At 25.8% G+C, this 22,267-nt stretch overlaps 1 protein-coding gene across 8 annotated transcripts in view; it reads right to left on the reverse strand.

The window, feature by feature from the left end:
* Nucleotides 1-636: 636 nt before the first annotated feature.
* PAN2 (PAN2-PAN3 deadenylation complex catalytic subunit PAN2) overlaps nt 637-22,267 on the reverse strand; it is a 122,339-nt gene continuing 100,708 nt past the window's right edge. For 6 of the 8 annotated variants that reach the window (XM_043042777.3, XM_043042772.3, XM_043042773.3 and 3 more), the window contains 8 exons: nt 21,667-21,873; nt 18,551-18,641; nt 16,062-16,216; nt 14,647-14,732; nt 13,289-13,346; nt 5,364-5,543; nt 5,062-5,155; nt 637-2,807 (listed from right to left, as the gene is read on the reverse strand). In XM_043042777.3, the coding sequence (XP_042898711.1) occupies nt 2,635-2,807; nt 5,062-5,155; nt 5,364-5,543; nt 13,289-13,346; nt 14,647-14,732; nt 16,062-16,216; nt 18,551-18,641; nt 21,667-21,873 (1,044 nt within the window). In that variant the 3' untranslated portion in view covers nt 637-2,634. Of the gene's footprint in view, nt 2,808-5,061; nt 5,156-5,363; nt 5,544-7,207; nt 7,263-9,771; nt 9,957-13,288; nt 13,347-14,646; nt 14,733-16,061; nt 16,217-18,550; nt 18,642-21,666; nt 21,874-22,267 lie in introns of those variants that run through there. The other 2 variants (XR_011636882.2, XM_043042778.3) reach the window with 2 other exon arrangements.

Here is a 22,267-nt window from a genome sequence, read left to right on the forward strand (position 1 = left end):
CCAGTGGCCAAATAAAAATTTGAACCAGATTAAATAAAAATTTGATTAAACTTAAATTGGAATTCTGTGTTTGATAACAATATAAGTGGCAATGATTTCTTGACCACTGCAGATAGTATTTGATAGCCAACTATAATATATCTTCGAACAAAATTTGTATTACTTTTTTCAACATTTTATTGCCAATCAAAATTCTGACAATTTTCTGGAATCAAACACACAAATGACTAAAACTTTAAAAAAAAAATTATAAGCTAAAAATTAAAAATTATTTTTTTTTAATCAGACCAAACATACATAAATGTAGGGGGCACTTAGCTTTCATAATGAACTTAAATCAACACTGAAAATCCTCGTCCAAAAGTGAAATACCCTATGTTTATCATCTGACAAAAACTGAATTCCTGTAGAAAAATATAGTTTTTAAAATTCTGATTTTATTTAATTTTTAGACATTTTATAATTCATCTTTGGATTGCTTACTTAATTTTGGTTTCAAGTAATTACTAAGCTAATGTACAGTGGTTAGTTCTTAAGTGATGAATAGATTCTGACAAGTTTTTTTTTCCTCACAAAACACAAATAATTTTTTATTTTTAAAGTAAACATAAAACAGTAAACATAACACAGTAAACATAAAAATAAAAAATATTTATTGAAAAACATTTTTTAAAATCACAACACTTTATATATTTTAAAAAATTTTAAGCATTTATTGCAATTTACCTTTTTTTTTGCTCTATATTGAACCATATAGTTTAAGTTTTATTAAAGACTTTAAATACCAGTACCTAGCACAAAATGTTTAATTTTGAGAAGTTTTATAAATATATATATATATATACATTTAAAAAAATATCAAATGGCAAAAGTAATAATTATATTTGTTATATTGTAACATTCCTGGAAAAATTAGTTTTACTTTCAAAATTAAATATTCCTCAACAAATAAAATAAACATTTAGAGCAACTCTTAATAAATCTATTAATTTTGATAAATACACCAAAAATAAATATATTTTCAGATTAAATATGTGAAGCAACTTACATAACTCAAATAATGTTTTATTTATGTAAGTATTTAAATGAAAATAAACACTGACATTTAAGTAGTTTTTCTGCATAAAACTATTTTTGCCTTTTTTGTAGCAATGTTCTCTTAAACTTAAAACAACGCATACAAAGGACTTCTGTTACAAAATTGTTTAAAAATTTAAACACGTTTATCTTTATTATCCATTTAATTTTTGAAAAATTAATCCAAAAGTTAAAAATACAATATATGATTACAAATCTAGATTTGCCTTAAATATATTTGATGTATCAGTTAGGGATCCAACAAGAACGTTTTAAGAATTTGTTCCAAAACAACATTCAAGACATGCCAAACAGCGACAATTATTCAAGAATTTGGGATTGAATTTCGATGATTGATGAAATCAGTAGGAAATCTTTTTGAAACATCAATAGTAGCGAGTGATTTTTTAATTGACCAGCTTTATGCAGTTTAATTATTAATTTAATATGATTAAGTCAAAATTAAAATCAGTGATATTTATTTTTTAAAGCAAATACAAATCTTATAAGAACAATAAAATTTTTATAATGATAAACTTTAATCACAGAATATCCTTACTTGAAAATTTTGATATAAGTGTAGAATTCTAAACAAAGTAAAAAACTAGCTTTTTTCCATTGAATAAAATTAAAAAAATATAAATATTGATATAAAAAAGTAGTATTTTACATTGCATTTATAATAAATATTTAAAAATCATTCATTTGAAACACATTTTATACAATTTAAAATCATGTGAAAAATAAATATTCGTAATTCATTCATTTATAAAGTATTTTAAATAATTTGTAAATTTACACTACAGATAAGTAGAAAACTAGTAAATAAGATTGTAAATAAAAAATGTGTAAATATATGAAAAAATGTCCTCTTTTGCTTGCGATTAAATGTGGAAAAGTGAAAACCATTTAATATCAACAGTTAAAATTGTGAAGTAAAAAAAACATCTTTTAAATTGCAATTATAACTTATAATTTAAAGTTCATAGATTTAAATTAATTAAGTATAAATTTTTTATTAGATATACTAAAAAATTTATTAAATAAGATTGTTAATAAAAATATCTCATATAAAAAATATCCTCATTAACATTAAATTCATAACAAATATTTATAATTATTTATTAACAATTGTTGACATTGTAAACTTACATGAAAGATAAATACCAAATACGTTTGTAAATAACTGTAAACATAAAAATGCTCAAAATTATAAAATATAACTGGCAAAAAAAGTTTTTTTATAATTCAAGTCAGTTCTGAATAATATTTACAACTAAACATAAATTATAATTCAAAACACTATATTTTAGTTTAAAGAATAAATTAAGCATTCATGGAATGTAGACAAAAACACCAGAACATTAAGATTGAACTCCACCAAAAATGAACTCAACACAGACATGCATTTGAGTTTTTATCTACAGAGCTGAGTTTTGATTTATTTGTAGACGTAAATTTTATTTTTGTGGTACAATTAAATAGTTTTTTTTTAAATCTTGCTAGGGTGTAAAAAAAGTTTTGCACCACTTCTTGTAACATTACTGCAGAAGGAATTCAGTCGTCGATGCCGGGTACCTTCCACTGTAACTGACGTCCCACTTCGTACAGTTCCCGCAGGGCATCCTTCTTAGAGCCTGTGCTCTCGAATTCCAGGTACTTTTTGTATAACTGAAGAGCAGTTTTTGCGTCTTCTATAGAATCATGTGTCTCAGATTGTATTTTCAGATCTAGAATATTACAAAAGTATAGTCTTACATAAAATATATTTAGTAATTTCTGTTAGAAACTCTGCACCAGCCTACACCCCGTACCCCAAAAAAACATCAGCAAAATTTTTTATCATCATCACATTGGCCACACCATAATAATCGCCACTTTTATTTTTGGACACAATAATTTTTAGCTACCATTGAGGGAAAATAAAGACTTTTAAGCACAAAGAAGAAATTATGCTGAGGAGCAGTGATATGCAAAACGCCTCTTTAATTCGCCTTTTTCATTTATAAAACGATTTTGAAATGTCATACCGAAAAATAATGATAATTACCATTCGTTCTGAAAATAAATTATGCACTGAAATTTTCTTAGAATAAAGATTTGTCATTGCATTGAAGATTTGTCATTGCATTCATCATTGCAATAAAGATTTGTCATTGCAAGATTTGTCATTGCATTGAAGCATTAAAGATTTGTCTCTCAATGAAATGGCAAAAAGAACAAAATTCAGCTTAGCTTTTGAAGTGAAGAATATTCATAAACCACTAAAAAAGCTTTAGCTGATCATTTTAAAATTCTTGAGTCAACTTTAAAATGAATTTTTTTTAAAAAGGATGGCAATTGTAGCTACTCAACGAAAATGGGAAATTCAATCTTGAAAAGAATTATGTAGTGTTTTGTTACAATGGTTTAAAGAAGTTTCTAAAATTACGGTTAATGTTGAGTTACTCGAACAAAAAGCTGTTCATCTAGCAGAGAGACTGCATCACGTGGATGAGTGGTAAGATTGAAAATTTGTCACGGCTTGGAAACGCATACCCTATCAGGAGGAAGTGCAAGTATGGACGAAAAAACTGTAGAGCAAAGGAAATAAAGGATACAAACCAAAGGACGTTTTCAATTGTGATGAAACTGGTTTATTTTTCAAGATGGTGCTTAAAAAGCATTGGCATTTATGGGAAGTCCCTGCCACAGTGGAAAAGAAAGATTAACTGTCCTACACATTGTATGAGCCTTTAAATTTGGGTATAATTCCTTGTTTGAAGTGCACTACGAAAAAACTTTGATTCGTCGATATCTTGCTGAACTAGGAACAGGCAAATTAGCTGATATAAAAATTTCAATTCTTGATGTAATGAATATGGTACATACTGCATGGAGAAATGTTAGAAAATCTAACATAAGGAATTGCTTCAAAAAAGTTGGATTTCTATTTTTTGATAAAAATGAATATAGTGATCAAATCAGCGAAGTTGGAGAAAATTGGGATGTTGATCTTAGTGATGGACTTGCTTGTTTCAATGACTTTGTTGATGATAGTTTGATAGCATAATTAAGAGACATTTAAGACATCACTGATGATGACATAGATGATGAAAGAATTCCTCCAAATTGTACAAAAGCGTTAGACAGTATTCGTGACTTTTTGCAGTTTTATTTAGCTACCTAAATTTCCTATTTGTATGAACTTGAAAATATAGGTTAGAAATTCTTCAGCAAGAACAAAAATCTATTATGGAAGATTTTGTAAGAAAATAAATTATTATTATTAGGTATGTAGTAAATACAAACCATTATAAATATTAATATTCAATCTTTAGAAACCTTTTTATTCATGCTTTTATTGCAATTTATGTTGCATTTTAGAATTTTGAAGAGATTTTTCTCTTAGGAGAGTTCACTTGAAATGAACTCTGCCTTTTCTGTCTTCACAAAGTGGATGATAAATAAAATAACAGTAAATATTTATCAGAATAATGAAAGTTGAAGACACTGCAATCAGTGTTGATAAATAAGTGAGAAAGAAATTCAGCTGAGAGTGAAGAAAATATGCAGCTCCAGATTTATTTTTCTCAAGTTACAAATTGTAACTTGTATCACATTAGTAGATGACATCGTGCAAATGTCATAGATGCTATTTTGATGAAATCATCAATCAAAAACTTATCTTATCACACCATATTTTAATAAAAAATGAGTAATTAAAAGTAAAGAAAAATATATTACCACTTTATGAGCAAACAATCTGAAATGGGTTGATATTACAGAATATTTTTTGTTAACATTTATTTTAGAATAAATCTATGACGACAGCATCTAAAATGAAATCACAGTATAGGCTGACAAGCCGTGCCTCTAATAATGATAAATTAACTTTTTAATGCAAATAGATTGTGTGTCATAACTTAGTCAACTAATAATTGATAAACAATAGTTTTTATGGGGAATAAGAAAATATAAACAGTATGGTTTGTCACAAATTACCTAAAAAGTGCCAGGCAAGAAATCTAAGTGACACCATTCTCTTGTTGGGCAGTTGGAAAAGGTACACTGTATCCTGCACCTGCGCTGGTGGTACCTGAATTAAATTCAAACATTTAATTATAAATGCAGAATGAGCAATAAAACTTTCTTTTCAAATATCTATACAAAATCTTATAATATCTTTAAATGATAGAGATAAATTCAAGTTTCTTTAGTTGATAAATATTCAAAATTTAAGAGTAGATTATAAAAACAAAACATTTAAGGCTGTAAGTTTTAATGGTATAGATGAAAAAACTCACTACAAGGTTAATAACTCTAAAATCATTTTTAAGGCCATGACCAACAAAGATTGCTCCAGAATCAATTAGGAATCGTAGTTTCTGGTAAGTTGCTTTCAGAGTTGTCAAGTGTTTTGATGATATAGAAGCATCTAAATCCCCAGGTTGAATGCCAGAGAATTTAGTCAGATAATCAACAACCTTAAACAAAAAATTATTTTTATCATTAAAGGACAATTGTTTCAAAAGTTTCATTGTACAGAAGAAACAACAGAACTAAATATTTGTACAATTTAGCAATGTTAAAAATGATTTTCAAAAAAGCAATTTTTTTTTTTTTTTTTACATATTAATGGAACAGCCAACAGAACAACTCCTGAAATGAAAACCAACTCTATCTGGCAAATATGGCTTTGTAAGGTTTCAGAAGATTTATTAAATCTAGGTTTCTTTCTAGAAAAACAAATTTTTTAATTTATAAAACTCTTGTCAGGCCGATCTTGACATATGTTTCTGAAGCTTGGACAGTGATAAAACTGGAGGGAAATGGTGTCGCAATATTTGAGGAAAAGATTTTGTGTATACTTGGTGGTGTAAATGAAAACAATAACTGCAGAAGGAGATTTAATTTTGAACTGTGTAAGATTTATAAACAATCTAATATTATTAAATACTTAAAAATAAATAGAATGAATTGGATAGCCCTCGTAATTCAAATGAGTGATGACAATAAAATAAAAAAGGCATTGCTTTTTTAGACCCACAGGAAGAAGAAAGCGGGTAAGGCCACAGTTGAGATGATGGAATATGGGAGGGAGGAGCCTGATTTTCTTGCAATTAATGAAAAGAATTGGAGATCAAAGATATATCGAAAGTCGTTATGGATAAATCTTCAGAGGAAGGCATTGGGGCTATCTGGCCAACTATGATGATGGAACAGTCAGATTATACTTTATTAACTCTTACTACTGAGTAAGAAGCACAACAAAACCAAGGAAGGTGAAGAGGCAGAAACAATTCTATCATTAAATCTAATACGTTGCTAAGATCAAATTTTCTGAATTTATTAAAAGCAAAAACTATAATACAAAAAGCAAATAATGCTTAAAAAGGGAAAGAATTTACCAAACATGTTTATGTAATTTCTGTATAAAAATTAAATTTAGGATGAATATGCGGTATCTTTTCTTCAAATTCAGATGAAATTTTTTAACTTTATTTTTAAAAAAGCTAATCTTTATACTAGATCTATAGTTTATGAAACGATAAATTATTTCTGTGAGCTGATATTCATCTTGTTTTTGTACTTTGATCTGAGGAAATTTTTTAAATTGTGAACATTTTATTAATTTACTTTTTTTAATAAGATTTCTATAGCTGATAAAATGTCATAATTTTTCTGGACCAATCAAATGCATAAAAGTTAGATTTATTAACAAAATTTAAAAAGTAAAAAATTACTCATTTAGAATTTTTGTGAGCCTTTACTATTGCATGCATATATCATATTTCCTTATATTTTTGCAGAATTTAGTTTTTGTACAATTTTAAATTTTTTTAAGATCTGCAAAGAAAGCAACTTTTAATTATCACGCAAGTGGGAGACTTGAAGGTTGCTTGCAGCTTAAATGTGAGGTAATGAGGATCCCACATACATGTTGCAGTCTTTAGGTCTAAAAAAAGGGGTAAAAAGTAAAATTAGAGGACAATATTATTATGCTGCATTAAAAATTTTTAATTTTTTAAAAATAAATTCTGTGTTCATTAATGTAATTAGGTGTCAGTAACTTTTGTTTAATGATATAAGTATATTATAAATTATATGCAGTGTTTTGCAAGATACATGTTTAAAAAAAAATACTTACTAAATTTTCTTTCAATTTAAATTATTACAAAGTTACATTATTTTTCTGCTTTCAGCTGCAAAAGAAAATATTTCTGTTAACTTATTCTATTGTATTCCATTTTTAATCAATTGAGGAATATTTTGATTACAGATATCTAGATTAGAGTTTTTAGTAAAGTATTTACGTCTGAACAATAGAAAACAAATGCTTAAATAATATTTAATTTTTTTGTAATTATTTTAAATAATTTCTTGAAGTCCATTTCTTTTGAATATAGAAATTATTTTTTAAAAAAATGAACAATATAGCAAAGGAACTAAAATAGGCACTTGTGTACAAACAAAATTTTAAAATCAAATTACAATTGTTTCTTGTTACATCGCACCCATAACAAAAAAACAGAATGAAACACACTTATACCTGATCAAAAAGGTAGAACACTATTATACTGTTTTACAATATTGTTTGCAATAAATTTTGGGACCTGTATGCATTTTTGAAGATAAAGTTTTCTTGAAATTTGTTCATTCCAAAATAAACTTATTTTGAAGAATTGAAGCTACTCATACATAAAACTGAACTGCAAACACACTCATAAAATAATTGCTTGAAAAAGATATTTATACTTTTTGATATTACAAGCACTTGGAATATACTGGTTGTATCATATTCCTATTTAAGAGTTCAATTAAGAGTGTCCATAATAACGTTTGCAATCTTGATTTCGTTAAATTGCCCATGGAGATTCTTCAGCTGTTGGTATTGACTTCAAACATTAATCCTACATAGTATTCATTTCTTTTTAAGTAATTCTAAATTCATATTTGTTCTAATAAAATGTATTACAAAAGTAAATTTCACTTTTAAACTAAAAAAGGCTAATATCTTTAAAGAAGAAATAGAAAGGAAAGGAATAGGCATTAAAAATTAAATATACTTTTTTTAATGAGAAAAATAAAGAGGAACTAAAATATAGACCATTATATCGTGCAGTATCAACTTTGATGGACAAAACCAGAATCATAGAATATAAGTTTATGATGATTGCAGATAAGATATTTGTTTCTATGAAAACATGTTTTTTCATGTATGTAATCAGTTGAGTACTTTTTTTTCATTTTCTAAGTTGCATGTAATTCTCTAATGGTAACTAAAAACTCTGAAAAGCACACAAAATCAATTCATTTCTATTCAATAGTATGCTAAATTATAAAAGGTTGATGTATTAAGTAATTATTTACCTACATTTCACTTATAACCACTTTAATGTCATTGCAAGCTAATTATTTTGCAGAACATAAAATATTCTGTGCTTAGAGGATTTTAGAAATTTTCATGATCAAAGGAAAATTTTTAAAAAAACTGCATTGTATGAATAATCAAACTTAATTTGTCTGCATTATTTTCCTTTGTTATGCACTGAATGTAATTTATTATATTTTTAAATTCTAAATAGTAATACAAATCATACTGAAGTAAAACAATTGTCATTTACTCTGAAAAAGCACACAGAATAAAAAATTGCATTGTAACAAAATAAATATTTTTGAAATGATTTTAAAATACTCTCAATCAAAAATAAAGTTTATGACATTTAAAGCAAAGGTTTCAAACTTATCACTTTACATAAGGCACACATAATTAGTTAGTTATTTTTAAAGAAAATTTTCCAAAATCGATAAAATTATCTTAAAAAAATAGAAAAAGAAATAGAGTTTTTGATGAAATAGTCTATGGAATGGAAATTTCTTTGATGTACAGTGTACTGGAAAACTGGAGTTCACAAGTAAACACTACTTAGTCAAACATTTATTTTTAAATTGGTAAATTTTAAAATGCATTCTATCTTTTCTAAAAATTTTCATTGATAAAAAAAAAAAAATTTTGTATTTTATATAAATTTGTAAATCTTAAAATCCTAGAAGTTATCATTAAAATAATAAAAGTGATCCTCATAAAATATCGCAAACACAAATATCTTGCCGTGATTAATTGTATAATTGCAAATAACGCTCTTATTTATTAGAACAAATGCATAGTATGTTTTATAAGACTTTACATTATTTAAATTTTTTTCAATCTCTTTCTCAAACAAGATTTTTTAAAAAGAATATTGCATAATTTTCAGTCATTGGAAAATAAATATATTATACAAGTATATTAAAGCTTATAAAATCATTTAATAAAAAAAATAGTATAAACATTTTAAATCATATATAATCATTATAAGATATGATAGCAAGCAAATGAGGTGAGAAGTTCTTTTTATCTTTTTTTTAAATAATTTGATATAAAAAATATAAATTTATAGATCTATAGAACAAAAGATATATTTACACACAATATAAGCAAGTTCAACAAATGTGATCAACTTTAAAAAAACTTATTTACAAAACCTTTTTAAAAAAATGAAAAAATATTTTTCTCATTATTTCTTTCATATTTTTAAATACCCATTTAAAAAAAAATTTTATTACTAGTTTTTATGTTTTACAATTAAAATAAGCTTTATTTAATAAGAATTGAAGGCAATGAGATTGTGTGTTTTTTCTCCAGTAAAAGAAAGAACCAAGCCCAAGAAGTTGTTAATAATATTTTTATTGCATTCACCCAAAGGCATTACACAAAATCAAACTTAACAGTGACTAAAAGTGAAAAGAGAAACTATAAAACATATCAAACAATCACAGAGAGAGCAACATCAACTTTTATAGAGCAGATCAACATCCAATAACTAAATCAATAGTTATTCACGTAGATAAAATGGCTGGAAAAGGGAAAGAAACTAAGAAATGAAAACTTTAGAAAGAAAAAAAAAGGCAAAACATATTGAGTAATATTAAAAGCAAATAAAAATATCAATACACATTAGAAAATTAAGAAATAAAGCAAAAATAAAAGAAGCATTCAACAGGAACAGAAAAACATATAAACCAAAGACCCAAGCTATTATATTATACACAAGTATACTTCACCACACATGCAAATACACTATAAGACAAGTAGACCTGCATCTTTTTAGCCTTGAACAAAGAATTGTACATTTAAGTGTAAAATAACTTGAATTTCTATGAAATACTTTTACTTCATTTTAAAATTCTCAAAAACTTTATTCTATTAAATTTAAGTCTCATAAAAAAAAGAAATTGAATACAAATAACAAAATTTCATATTTAAAGTAAAAATTAGTTTTTACTTAAATTTTAAAAAAATGATGGTTCATCAATTAAGGTCTTAAATTTACTTCAGAATCAGAATAGAAATAAGCTTTAAAACACTTTAACACAAGTTTGAATAACCAATAGAGTATACTTGTCTTTAACTTTGTAGGAACATTTTAATTTCAAAAAATATCACTAAGCTAAGATTACTAAGCTAAGCTTAATCAATAGCATTGATAAAAATATACATATTTCTTTTCATTTAGTATTTTGGATGAAAAATGGAATTGATTTTTTTTTTTTAAAAAGGTCATGAATTTTTTACTCCTTATAGCAAATCTAAAGGAAACCAAGTTACTTCAAGAGTCACATTTCTTAACAATTTAGCTTTAAGCTTAGTAGCTTAAAATGCTAATTCCTCCAGGTAGGTAAAGTTTTTTTTTATAGTTTTAAAAAATTTTCAATTACATAGCATATTATATAACCAAAGAAAACATTTTACAAATTTTCTATTGCTAAGAACTTCCAAAACAAGACACTTTTTAATTTTTTTTATTTTACCAAATAAAAATAAAGATTGGCAGTTTAAGGTAAGAATTCCCCATCAACATCTAAATTGTTTCCGAACTTCATTTTTCATCCCAAAAGAATAACTATTATTGTTATTCTAAAGATAGCACAAGAATATGAAGCAGCAATCAATATATTGATATTTTAACTAAAGAAATTTTAATTGTTTTTATTATGCCTTTTTTTTAGTTTCTAAAGGCAAGATGTCTAATATTAGATACTACCCTTGACAACTGTTAGATATCACTTAAGATACTGTTTTTGAAATGTAACAAAGAGCAATTATATTTAAAAAATGCATAATTATAATTAATTTTGAGCTTAATTTTAAAATCGCACAAAAGAAAAGGATAAAGAAAAGAAAGTTTATGTAGAAATTTCTATACTCTTTTTTTAAATTTTCTTTTTTGTATTTTCTTCTTACATTCTTCATTTCTCTAACCACTACAACTGAGGTTTGTTTTATTTGTATCCACGCTAGTTTTATAATTAATTTTTAATCTATCATAAACCAGAAAAAAATAAAGGTTTTTGAAATCTCAATTGCATACATTTGAATTTTTATTGAAAATTTACATATTTTAATTCTGATTTTCTTTTTTTCATTGTAGTTCCTATAGTAAATGCAATTTGAAAAAGTATACAAACTATAATTCATACTTAATAAAAAAAAAAAAAAACAATAAAAATAAGTTTCAATGAAAATACATAAAGGATTAAAAAAAATCTTTAAGGGTTTATATTTTAGTAATAAATCTTCAAAATTAAAGAAATTTCATAATTTAAAAAAACTAAGATTAATTTTTAATAAAAAAAAGAAAAAAATATGGGACATTATTACAGTTTAGTCAAAACTTAATGGATAGAATTGTTTTTAAAGGAATCTATTTTAAGGTAGTTATTGTGGTATTTTTACATTTTCCATTAGTATTATAACGCAGCCATTTCCAAATGATGTTCTGCAGAAACCTAGGGTTTCATTTAATAGTTAAAGGGGATCCAAAAGTTAAGACTTTTTTTTTAAACAGTTTTTTTAAAACATTTTTGAAATCTGCAAATTATATCACTAATTAATTATTTACTCATCATTTTGACTGCTTTTATAAAAATATTTAAAGTAAAATGCCAAATAGAGAAAAATTAATTATATTTCTTTTCTATAAAAATGTAATTTTTCAAACAATAATGAAAAGGAAATGCATTTATAAAAAATTACAACAATATTTCACACCGCTCTTTTTAAATAAAAAAAATTAACTGAACTTTAACTGATGCATCATTTGCATCAATAATATGACGATTTTTACATTTCTCCTAAACGAATTAGCACAATTTTTCTATTAATTTAGCTTAATAGTACATAGCACATATTACCAAAATTAATTAAACCTTACTTTATTGTAATCAATAATAGTATAGGGATTTTTCACGGTTCTCCTAAAAGATTAAGTACTTTTTTTTCAATAATTTTGCTTCCTAGAACATGTAGTTTCTAATTAAATTATCACCTAATAACAAATTTAATCAAGCATCATTAACGTCAACAAAAGTATGGCAATTTTTTACATTTCACTTATCACAAATTCATACTTTTTTAACATTAATTTTGCTTTTCAATACATAAATTTTTTATTTTAATTACTGTTGATTTCAAATTATTTAGTTTTATAGATTCACATTTTAAAAGCATAAAAACAGAATAAATATGTGGGTTTAAATAACCTTAGAAATACTAATTTGGTCACCTAATAAGCTAATGCTATGATATTTATGATGATCATTGAGTTTATCTGCCATAACCAATGAAAAAATATAAAAGAACTTTCAGTAGACTCTTTAATATTTTTACATTGGTTTATTAATAATGTAATGATTCCAATAAGGCTTTCTTTTGTATTAATAAGAGCAATAAGCACACATACATTACTCATGCTATCGCTAAAATATCTGGAAGAGAGAAAATAGTTTGCATTTTAATTTATTTGAATGATGCAAATTCTAAGCCAATGAAAAAATTGTCTTTTTTACATGACTCTCCTAAACAATCTAATTAAAAATTTTGAACCAATTTTAGGATTGGGTCTGAAATTGCCCTTTTCGTCCACTGCCTAAATTTTGAGATGCTGACACTAATGGTTCTGGAGTAATAAGAACGATACACACACTCTTCATCTTATTATTATAGATAAAAAGTCTATAAATGAAAATAAAGTAATCTTTTTATAATTATTTGAACACAATTGTCTTTATTTACGTAGTTTATAAAATTGGGGGTACCGCCGGAAGAAGGTCGATTATTTAGGGTTCAGTATCCAAAGAAATTGGATACCACTGCTTATGGTGAGATTAAAAAAAGTAATAACAATACCTGCTCCTGAGTAGATATGTAATCGTCAATGAAAGGAACTCCTTCTAATGGACCTTCACTATTAAAAAATAAAACTAAATCAGAAAATAACACTCATAAACTATTTTCAACATTTCAAAATATGCAGATTTAACTATTAAATAAGATTAAAAAAAACCTAATAAAATGCAAGAATTATGAAGGAAATACTTTAAAAAAATTTTTTTTCTGGAAGAGGCATATCTTTTTCAACCTCAAAAATAGGCCATTTTAAAGAAATTGTTTGGTTGAAACAAGTAATTTTGACTATATTCAAGAACTTTATTAGCATTTTTTGAAATCTAGAACAACAGAGTTATTTGCCATGCCTGGTATAGCTTTACTGGATATTTGATTCTGTATTACAAGTACAAAACTTTTCAAAATACTCAAACACTTTTGCCATTAGGACTTATTTTGAATTAATCTTGCTGAATGTTTCATATAATTTTCATAGAGAGAATTTTAATACTTTTTGAAGAAAGAATTTATTATATAGTCAGATAGACAGTCAATAATTCAAAGTTAGACAAATTTGATACAGTTAATAGCCTTTAGCGGTATTTTTTTTGTGAAAAAACATTTTGTTTTGGAGAATTACATAATATTCTATGTATTTTTTCATTTTGCTAAAAATTTGAGATGCCTGGAGTAAATTCAAGAAAAGGGAAATTCCAATTTATTTTCATTTTTTTTTATTTATAAATATATTTATAACTAGTTATAAGTTTTAAACTTAATGGCAAATGTAAAGAACAAATGTTAACAACATTTCAGAAAATTTTAGTAGTCCTTGGTCACTCTTTATGAACATCAAAGCACATCATAGTAAATAAAAAGGTGCTCATAAATGGGGAAAAAGGGAACATAGAAACCCATGACCAGAAACGCAGGCCTGTTCATTGTGTGCCTTTAAACGAGTACTTTTATTTATCTAAATTTTATTTTTTCTAATAACTATAATTGAAAACTGCATTCAAATAGGTCTAGCATTAGATGTTTTATTGTAGTTAAATGATTTGGCTACTAACTGGAAGCGCTCGCCAAATCATAATAAATATTCAAATCATCAAAAATATGATAAAGCAGCTACTTCTGAGCCTATTTGAATGCAATTTTTTACGATAATTAATAGAAAAAATAAATTAAAATCAATTAGATAAATAGAAGTGTAGGTTCTGTCGCAAACATGCAGGGTGTCCTATGAATGTTGCAACATTTACAGGACATCCTGCAAGGTTCCAAATAAATGTTAAGACAAAAATACTGGCCCATATATGTACATAAAAAGTTGATAACAGCAACTAGAATAATAAGAATACGTAAAATGAAAACTTTACCCTCTCACACAAGAGATTCTTGCAACTGAGAGCTGTGATGGTCTTATGGTAGACCTTGTTCCGTCACTTCGTATTTCTGCTTCTTCCTAAACGAATTAATGCACTAGAATCTTACATTTTCAATAAAATATTTTGAGAAAAACATATCAAAATAGGTAAGATATTTTGAAAATCAGTCATCAAATCTTACAGAAATAATATTTGATTTCAAAGCAAAAATAAGACTTTCAGCAATATTTTGAATAATAGAAAATTCATGAATATTTGTATATTGCAATTAAATAGCATTTTCTTTTATTTAAAAATAATTTGAGTGAAATATATAGCTAAAAATATGAGAAGAAAGAAATACATTAGACTTCAAGAAATATTATGAATATCTTAAAAAAGTTTACCTATCCACAAGGAATTTAAGGATTTTTAAAGTCAATAAGAAACAAACTTCATAATCTAACATTAAAATTATTTGCAATATTTTCTATTTATAATTGACATTGAATGGACTTTTTAATGTTGATTGTATTTTCAAATTTATAATTTTGACTTTTGATGCATAATTTAAACATCCAGGGGTGATTGTGAGCCCAAGTCAAAATTCCGGAAAATTTCCCGAGTTTAAAAAAAAAAAAATTTCAATTGAAAAAAATTTAAACTAGGTTTTTTTAGGAGAAGTAATTAAAATTTACAAATATGTCTTACTTTCTTGAGTTTATGATTATAACTATTTACTGATAAAAAATGTATCTGGCTCTCCCTTACAAACAAAATAAATTGTGTTTTTAAGTTCCACTTTTGAAAATTTGATTTCCGGAAACTTCTGTGATCAATGATTTTTTGAAACGTCTGGACCTTCGATCTCCGGAAACTTCCGGATCACTGTTAGCGAAAAATCCGGAAATCCGGATTTTTTCCGGAGCACAATCAGCCCTGAACATCAAAATAGCAACAAATATTCCATTTATTTCAGATACAAAGTACTAACATATTTTGTAAGTAATTTAGAAATGAAGAAATTTGAATGTAAAAAAACTTAGAATTTTAAATGATTTAAAATCAATGTAAATAAGACTTACTTCATTATTGATCAGTAATTCTTATTTGAATACTCAGACAAGCAATAATATGAGTTAAAAAATTTAATTTGATAGGAATTCCTTTTCGAACAATTTTTCTAAATTTTAAGAATTTCCCAAAGTACACAAAAAACGATGGAAGTTTTTAATTAAACCAAGAAAAACCGGTAAACACATTTGAGCTCATAGGTAACAAAATATACACTAACTTCATCTTCAATTAATCATAAAAAATGCTTTATCAACAATTTTGCTTTGGAAATTCATTTTTAAATACTTAAAAAACTTTTTAACTGTTTTCTGTCAAGGATTTTACATTGTTAATAAGTAATTCTTCATTACTTGATTGAGAGTGACGAATTCTGCATCCATAGCGATGAGTTGTCCAGATGGCTGGTGCTCTTCCTCAACTGAGAGTGGTGTGAACGTTATGTGACCTGTTTGAGAAGCCAGAGACACGTCGTCCCTAAACACTTGTTGTGCAATAGGATTGTAAACTGTGAAAAACAGCATTACATTAAAAGATAATAGAAAATGTATGTTTGTTCTTACAGATCACACAGAAGTATTAAGTTAGATTATGCAATAACATGGCATGACAGAAAATCATGATTTATTCTTACAAAATTCAAATATTTTTGATTAAAATCAGATTTTAATTATTTATTTAGATCATATTTTTAGAATTTTTTTTTGAGGTCAAGCATTGAATATTTTAAATCGTTTGAATTCCCAATAGACTATTTTAAGAAACATAATTTATATAAATGCCAGTTTAAATTAAAGTAATTAGTAACTATAACAAAAAGAATTATTTTGTAATGTTATGCTTTTTTTAAATTATTTCAGATGAATACATAAATTTTTCACATAAAATATTATCTGATATTGAAAAGATTAAATTTCTAACACCAATAAAAATAGTATTTCAATACTTGCAGCAAAGATAGAAAAAAGTTTTTTTTTTATTACTTTCCCAATTTTAATATAAATAAAAATAAAATTTAAGGAGTAAATTAAAAGATTGACACATATTCCAAATAAATATGTCTGGAATCAAATGGTCTGCAGCCGAATTCTTTACTCTGGTCGGAGGTGTGTAACCTCTTCCATGGTAGATAAGGATCAAAAGATCCTTGATTCGATTTCAGTCGATGCTACAGAACTTATCTCTCACCTTCCCAGACAGATTTCAACTAGTACTCAGCATAAAAGCTTGCTCCATTTTCTTTTGCTGTACAGATTGTAAAATAGCGTTATAAGCATTCCCAGTTAAGTGAAATACTATTACTCAGACAAAAATGAAATAAAAAGACATCACTAATTAATGACTAATTCAGTATATATAATTTGGTTATATAAAGTGTCTGACCTTATAAGCCGGTATGTCTACACTTTGGAAAGTTACTAATACAACAAATATTAAATTAATTGCTACATTCATAATTTAATTCAACAGTTTTACACATTATATTTTCATTAAACATGGGCCTCCATTTTTAATCTATTGAAAAGTTTTTTAAAAGAAAAAAAAACAGACTTATTGTAACTTGATTAGCAGAATTTTAAATAAAAAATTCGACACTGTTTTGCAAAAATTTTAGTAAATTTCCTTGAGTGTAAAAGATTAATTTAAACACATTGCAAATTTCCATTGATACTCAAATCCTGTCACTTAGGTGTGCAGCTAATTAACAAATTAAACTTGAAAAGAATGTAATAATGTAGACATTTATTTATAATTAATTTATTTATCGGTATATTAAAATTATTTTATTTATAGGTGAATTACAATATAACATAATCATGAAGTGATTTGAAATTTTTCATAGATATTCTGGTTTTCTTTTCTTTTTGATAAAAAAACTAATGTAATTTTGATCAAATGTATATGATTTATCTCATTAATATCTAATAAAATTCAATTTATACTTTAGTTTATTTACATATGATCACTTTTCTAATTCTACTGTGGCTGCTTCATTAAATCTTAACTGTGAGTGATTATCTTTGACATTGAATGATAATAATGGGCATATTCAAGAACTTTCCTGATAAAGCCAATTTACATTCCAACTCCCTGTTTCATTCTTTTTCATTAACTCAGACCTTTTAATTTCATCAAAAAATTTAATCAACACCTGCAGCTTCAATCCCCCGTTTGTGCGTTATAGACCGGAATTTATCTATGCGTTTCAAGTCCATCAAAACTTAAAAAGGAAGGAAATTCTAAATATTTTAACAAGAAAAGTATGATTTTTATTGCTCCTTTTTGAAACACATATACTCTCCATAGGTTTGTTTTTATAAAATGGCAATAATGAATATTTTAAATTACTATTTTAATATGCTCTGATAGATTCTGTTTTGACAGAGAGTGATTTTATTAACAGAAGTTTATATATATATATAAGCCCAAAGGTCAAGAAGAAAACTGATATGGGCACAGTAGGAATTGGCTCTCTAAGGGCTGTCACGCCACTGAGTTTAGTTTATATATATATATACTAAAATTTAAAAAATGTTGTACTATACAATATTTTATTTTCCTTAGTATATAAAATCAATATCTTTCAACTCGAATTGATTATTTTTGACAGAGGAATAAGTCCAATTTTTAATACATTGAGAGATTTAAGGTTACTAAGAGTTAGAATAAATTTAAAAATACTGGCAAAGGTCAAGCATTTTGGGTCTTTGTTTTTAAAACTATAATGTGATTAAATTTTAAAATACAATAGTGATTCCTAAAATTGTAATAAGAAATAAATTATTTTTGACTCTTAAATATCCTTCCACTTTTAAAAATAGCGGCTCAAACATTTTTTTACCTTGCAAATTATGTCGACTATTTAAATTTTTTCTTGAAAAATATAGTACACAAGGAATTTTCCATTCAAAATCCAAATAGACAGCTTCTTGCTAGAATTAAAAAAAAAATTTAAAAATACAAATATGCATTTATATTTTAAAAAATTCAACGAGGGGGAGCGATATCAAAAATTAGCTTAGCTATATTTATTATAATATACAGTTATACATACAAAACTATAAGATTTAATACAATATTTCTGTTTATGTTTTTCTCAATTCAATTGTAAATGTATTACAACTGGACAATCTAAATAAATTTTGAAAATAATTTTTACAAAGATTGGCTGCTGACACCAGTTGCTACATTTTTATTTTTTTAAAGAATTAAAATGTGCAGTTAAACATGGTTCTTACTTCAAAACTGCCTGTCAGATAAGAATAAACAGAGTAAGTTAACTTGTAACAATCAAGTGCAAGTTTTTTTTTTCTTGGTGCTGGATTTTTATAAAAATGTAGTTGGATGCATAATTATCACAATCTGCAGTTGAATTTAAATTTCGTGACAGAGCTGATAAATTGCTTAATGAGAAAAGTTTTAGCAAAGGAAGCAAAACATCTTTTAACTACTTTTCTTGAATGAGCATAAAGTCCTAATTTTCGTTTTGAGCATAATAATTTACTTACTTGTCTAAATTATTTTTAAATACATTTATATTGTTATTCATATAAACAACTAACATAATGAAAACTCAGCTGCTTAATTTTTAACTGCTTTATCATTTGTGTGTGCATATATATATATATATATATATATATATAAATAAATATATACAAGAAAACACTAAGAAAGTTAAGAAAAACAATAAGTATCATTTATTGCGCTTAAGCTGCAAGTAAACAGCACTCATTAGATAAGTTCAAAATGAAGAATAAAACAAAGAAAAATTATAGACATATGAAAAAAAAGGGGGTGGGAAATAATAAGTAAAAAAAAAAACAACAAACAACATTTTATTAAAAAAAAAAAAAAAAAAAAAGTGAAATGTTAATTAAAAAACCGGAAGAAAAAGATATAATCTTTTCTTCAGCCCACACGATTATATCCGCAAAACAGAGTGCTTTCTGATATTGTATCAATAAAGCCAACACAAAATATATTAATACAATAGTGTGAGGAGCACTCAAAATAATTTTTTTTATAAAATAACTACATAGAAATAGATCATAAAAAGTAAATATAACATGTAAAAACAGATAATTAAATAAAATAAAAAGAAAAAACATTAAAAAGGGGGGACTATAAAGCGAGTAGCAAAATCATAACAACTTACATGGACAGTTATTTTTCAAGAATGATTTAAAAATGTTTTCGCAGAAAGATTGCCAGATTACAAAATATGAAAACAAAAGATGAAAACAAAAGCGCAAATTGAGTGTAACAAAAGGGTTCTTAAGTGTCGTTCTTACTGCACTGCTGAAGTGATTTGTTATTCTGAGTTTTGATTTGTTAGTTACCAAGGATGGGCCCGAAATGGATGTGCACAAGGTAATATTATACTGGATAATTTTAAAAATTGATCATAAATAGTTTTAGAAGATAGATGTTTATTTAAGAAAAAATATATAAAATAGAAAAGAGAAATTATATATATATATATATATATATATATATATATATATTAAGAGTAATTTTTAGCAATTATTAAACTGGAATGATTTAAATATATTTAGAAAGAATGCTTTTAATGCTTTTTTTACACCCATAAATCTTAAGTTATTTCCTTTTTAATTTGTTATACTTTTCTCATATTATCAATGGGCATACAAAATCGTAAAATACTTTTTATGTGCTGAAGAATTGGGTTTTGTATGAGGTACATCAAACCAAATATTCAACTTTTGATGCTCATTTACTTGGGTACAATTTAAATTACATAAATAACAAATCCATAAAATCAATGCCACAAATAAATAAAAACACTGGGGGTCATTTTTTTTACAATACTTTTTATTTTTATTTAAAGCTTACATATGGGTAATTCCCAGAAAATAAGAAGCAAAAAAATTTTTAATTAAAATTCTTCAGAATAGTTTATTTTTTAAAATATTCAAATATGTAACTAGAATTAATACCTTATAAACAGCAGAGAATTATTTCCTGGTATACAATAATGATAACATTAGATAGTTTCCATATTTTTCTACTTTCAGGCCAGAGAGTTATGTTATTGACAACAAAATTTTCTAAAAGAACTCAGACTGAATAGTGTGATATAGAGAAAGCAGGAAGATGATAACATACTTGCTTTTTAACCCTTTAACGAAGAGTTTTTTTCTTTACAACAGAACAATTTTGGTAGCATAAACTATGAGTAGGGAAGCATTATGTACGGTAGTGCCATCTATGTTCTGTAAAGGAAAATACCTTCCAAAATATTGGCAGGACTGGTGAAAAAGTCTCCATTAGACAGAGAAGTGTTTCTGTCCCAAAAGATTTTTTTGAAATTTGCTTGGGATGTATGTGTCCCGTTAGGCTCCGTTAATCTCTTTCAATGGATTTTTTTCTTAAACTGTTGAAATGACTTAGTAATCATACATTTAAAAGAAATAATTAACGCTAGCGTCATTTATAAAGTTTATAGAGAAATGAAAGTAACTTTCCAAGAAAATGACATATTTTCGTGAGGCACACAAATGATTGTCTGAAAAACATATTTCGACAAAGTATTTTGGAAATTATTCCTTGTGCAAATACTCCAGAAATGCCCTTAACAGTTAGAAAGGAAACATTAGATAGAGAAAATTGCAAAGTGCAGTTTTAAAGCAAGTAATTATTGAAAATATTGCATGACAAGAAAATGACAGTTTGGAACTCAACATATATTTTTAAACATATACAATTGTTAAAACTAGTGTAAAATCACTTTAAAAAGCTAACAATGATGGTAATAATTAAACTTTTTTTTTAAAAAAAATTATCAATTTATTGTATGATATTAGATTTTTGTGCCAGTTCAGTAAACTGCGGCTTGTAGGGAGAATTACCCAATAATGCTTAATAATTTTGTTAGATGAATTTTTTTAGAATTGAAATAAAACTCATATTTTATTCAAGAATAGATAAAATACTTACAGGAGATATAGGTACAATGTAAAAATCATTGAAGAGATACCATTGGTAACAGGGACTTCCCTTGTGTCGCTGATGTGCGGGTGGACTCACTTTGATGCAGGTCACTATGTTGTCACGACCATTCTCTTGAAGATCAAGCACTACAGAAACAACACCACTCAACTCATAGATCACACTCTCCTCCTCTCCCTCATCAATGCAATCTTCCTACAGAGAGACAAGAAGAAATTGCTTTGTAAAAATATGGCCAATAAATAGACTAGATTCCTTCAATGTAAATAACCTTCATTACAGAAGCACAACTATTCAACCCCTTTAGTTGAATATCAAATCATTTGGTAATACTCAATAGTTGGGTTGACTGGTTAACATTCTCTACCATAGGTTATACACAAATAATTGAATTAAGGAAAAAAACATTAGTTAACTTCATAATATTTTGCATAAAAAGTATCCTCAAGTAATGTTATTTTATTTCTCTTGTAAGACAAACTGATGCATTCAAGTAATGCAAGGGAATAGGTAAAGCATTTAATTAATGAGAAATGCTTCTTAATTATAAAACAGTTCCCCTTGTTTATGAGTGTAACTGTATTCGGAT

Source organism: Parasteatoda tepidariorum, chromosome 4 (assembly GCF_982258835.1).
Source record: "Parasteatoda tepidariorum strain Cologne lab strain chromosome 4, Ptep-v5.0, whole genome shotgun sequence".
Classification (NCBI taxonomy): domain Eukaryota; kingdom Metazoa; phylum Arthropoda; class Arachnida; order Araneae; family Theridiidae; genus Parasteatoda; species Parasteatoda tepidariorum.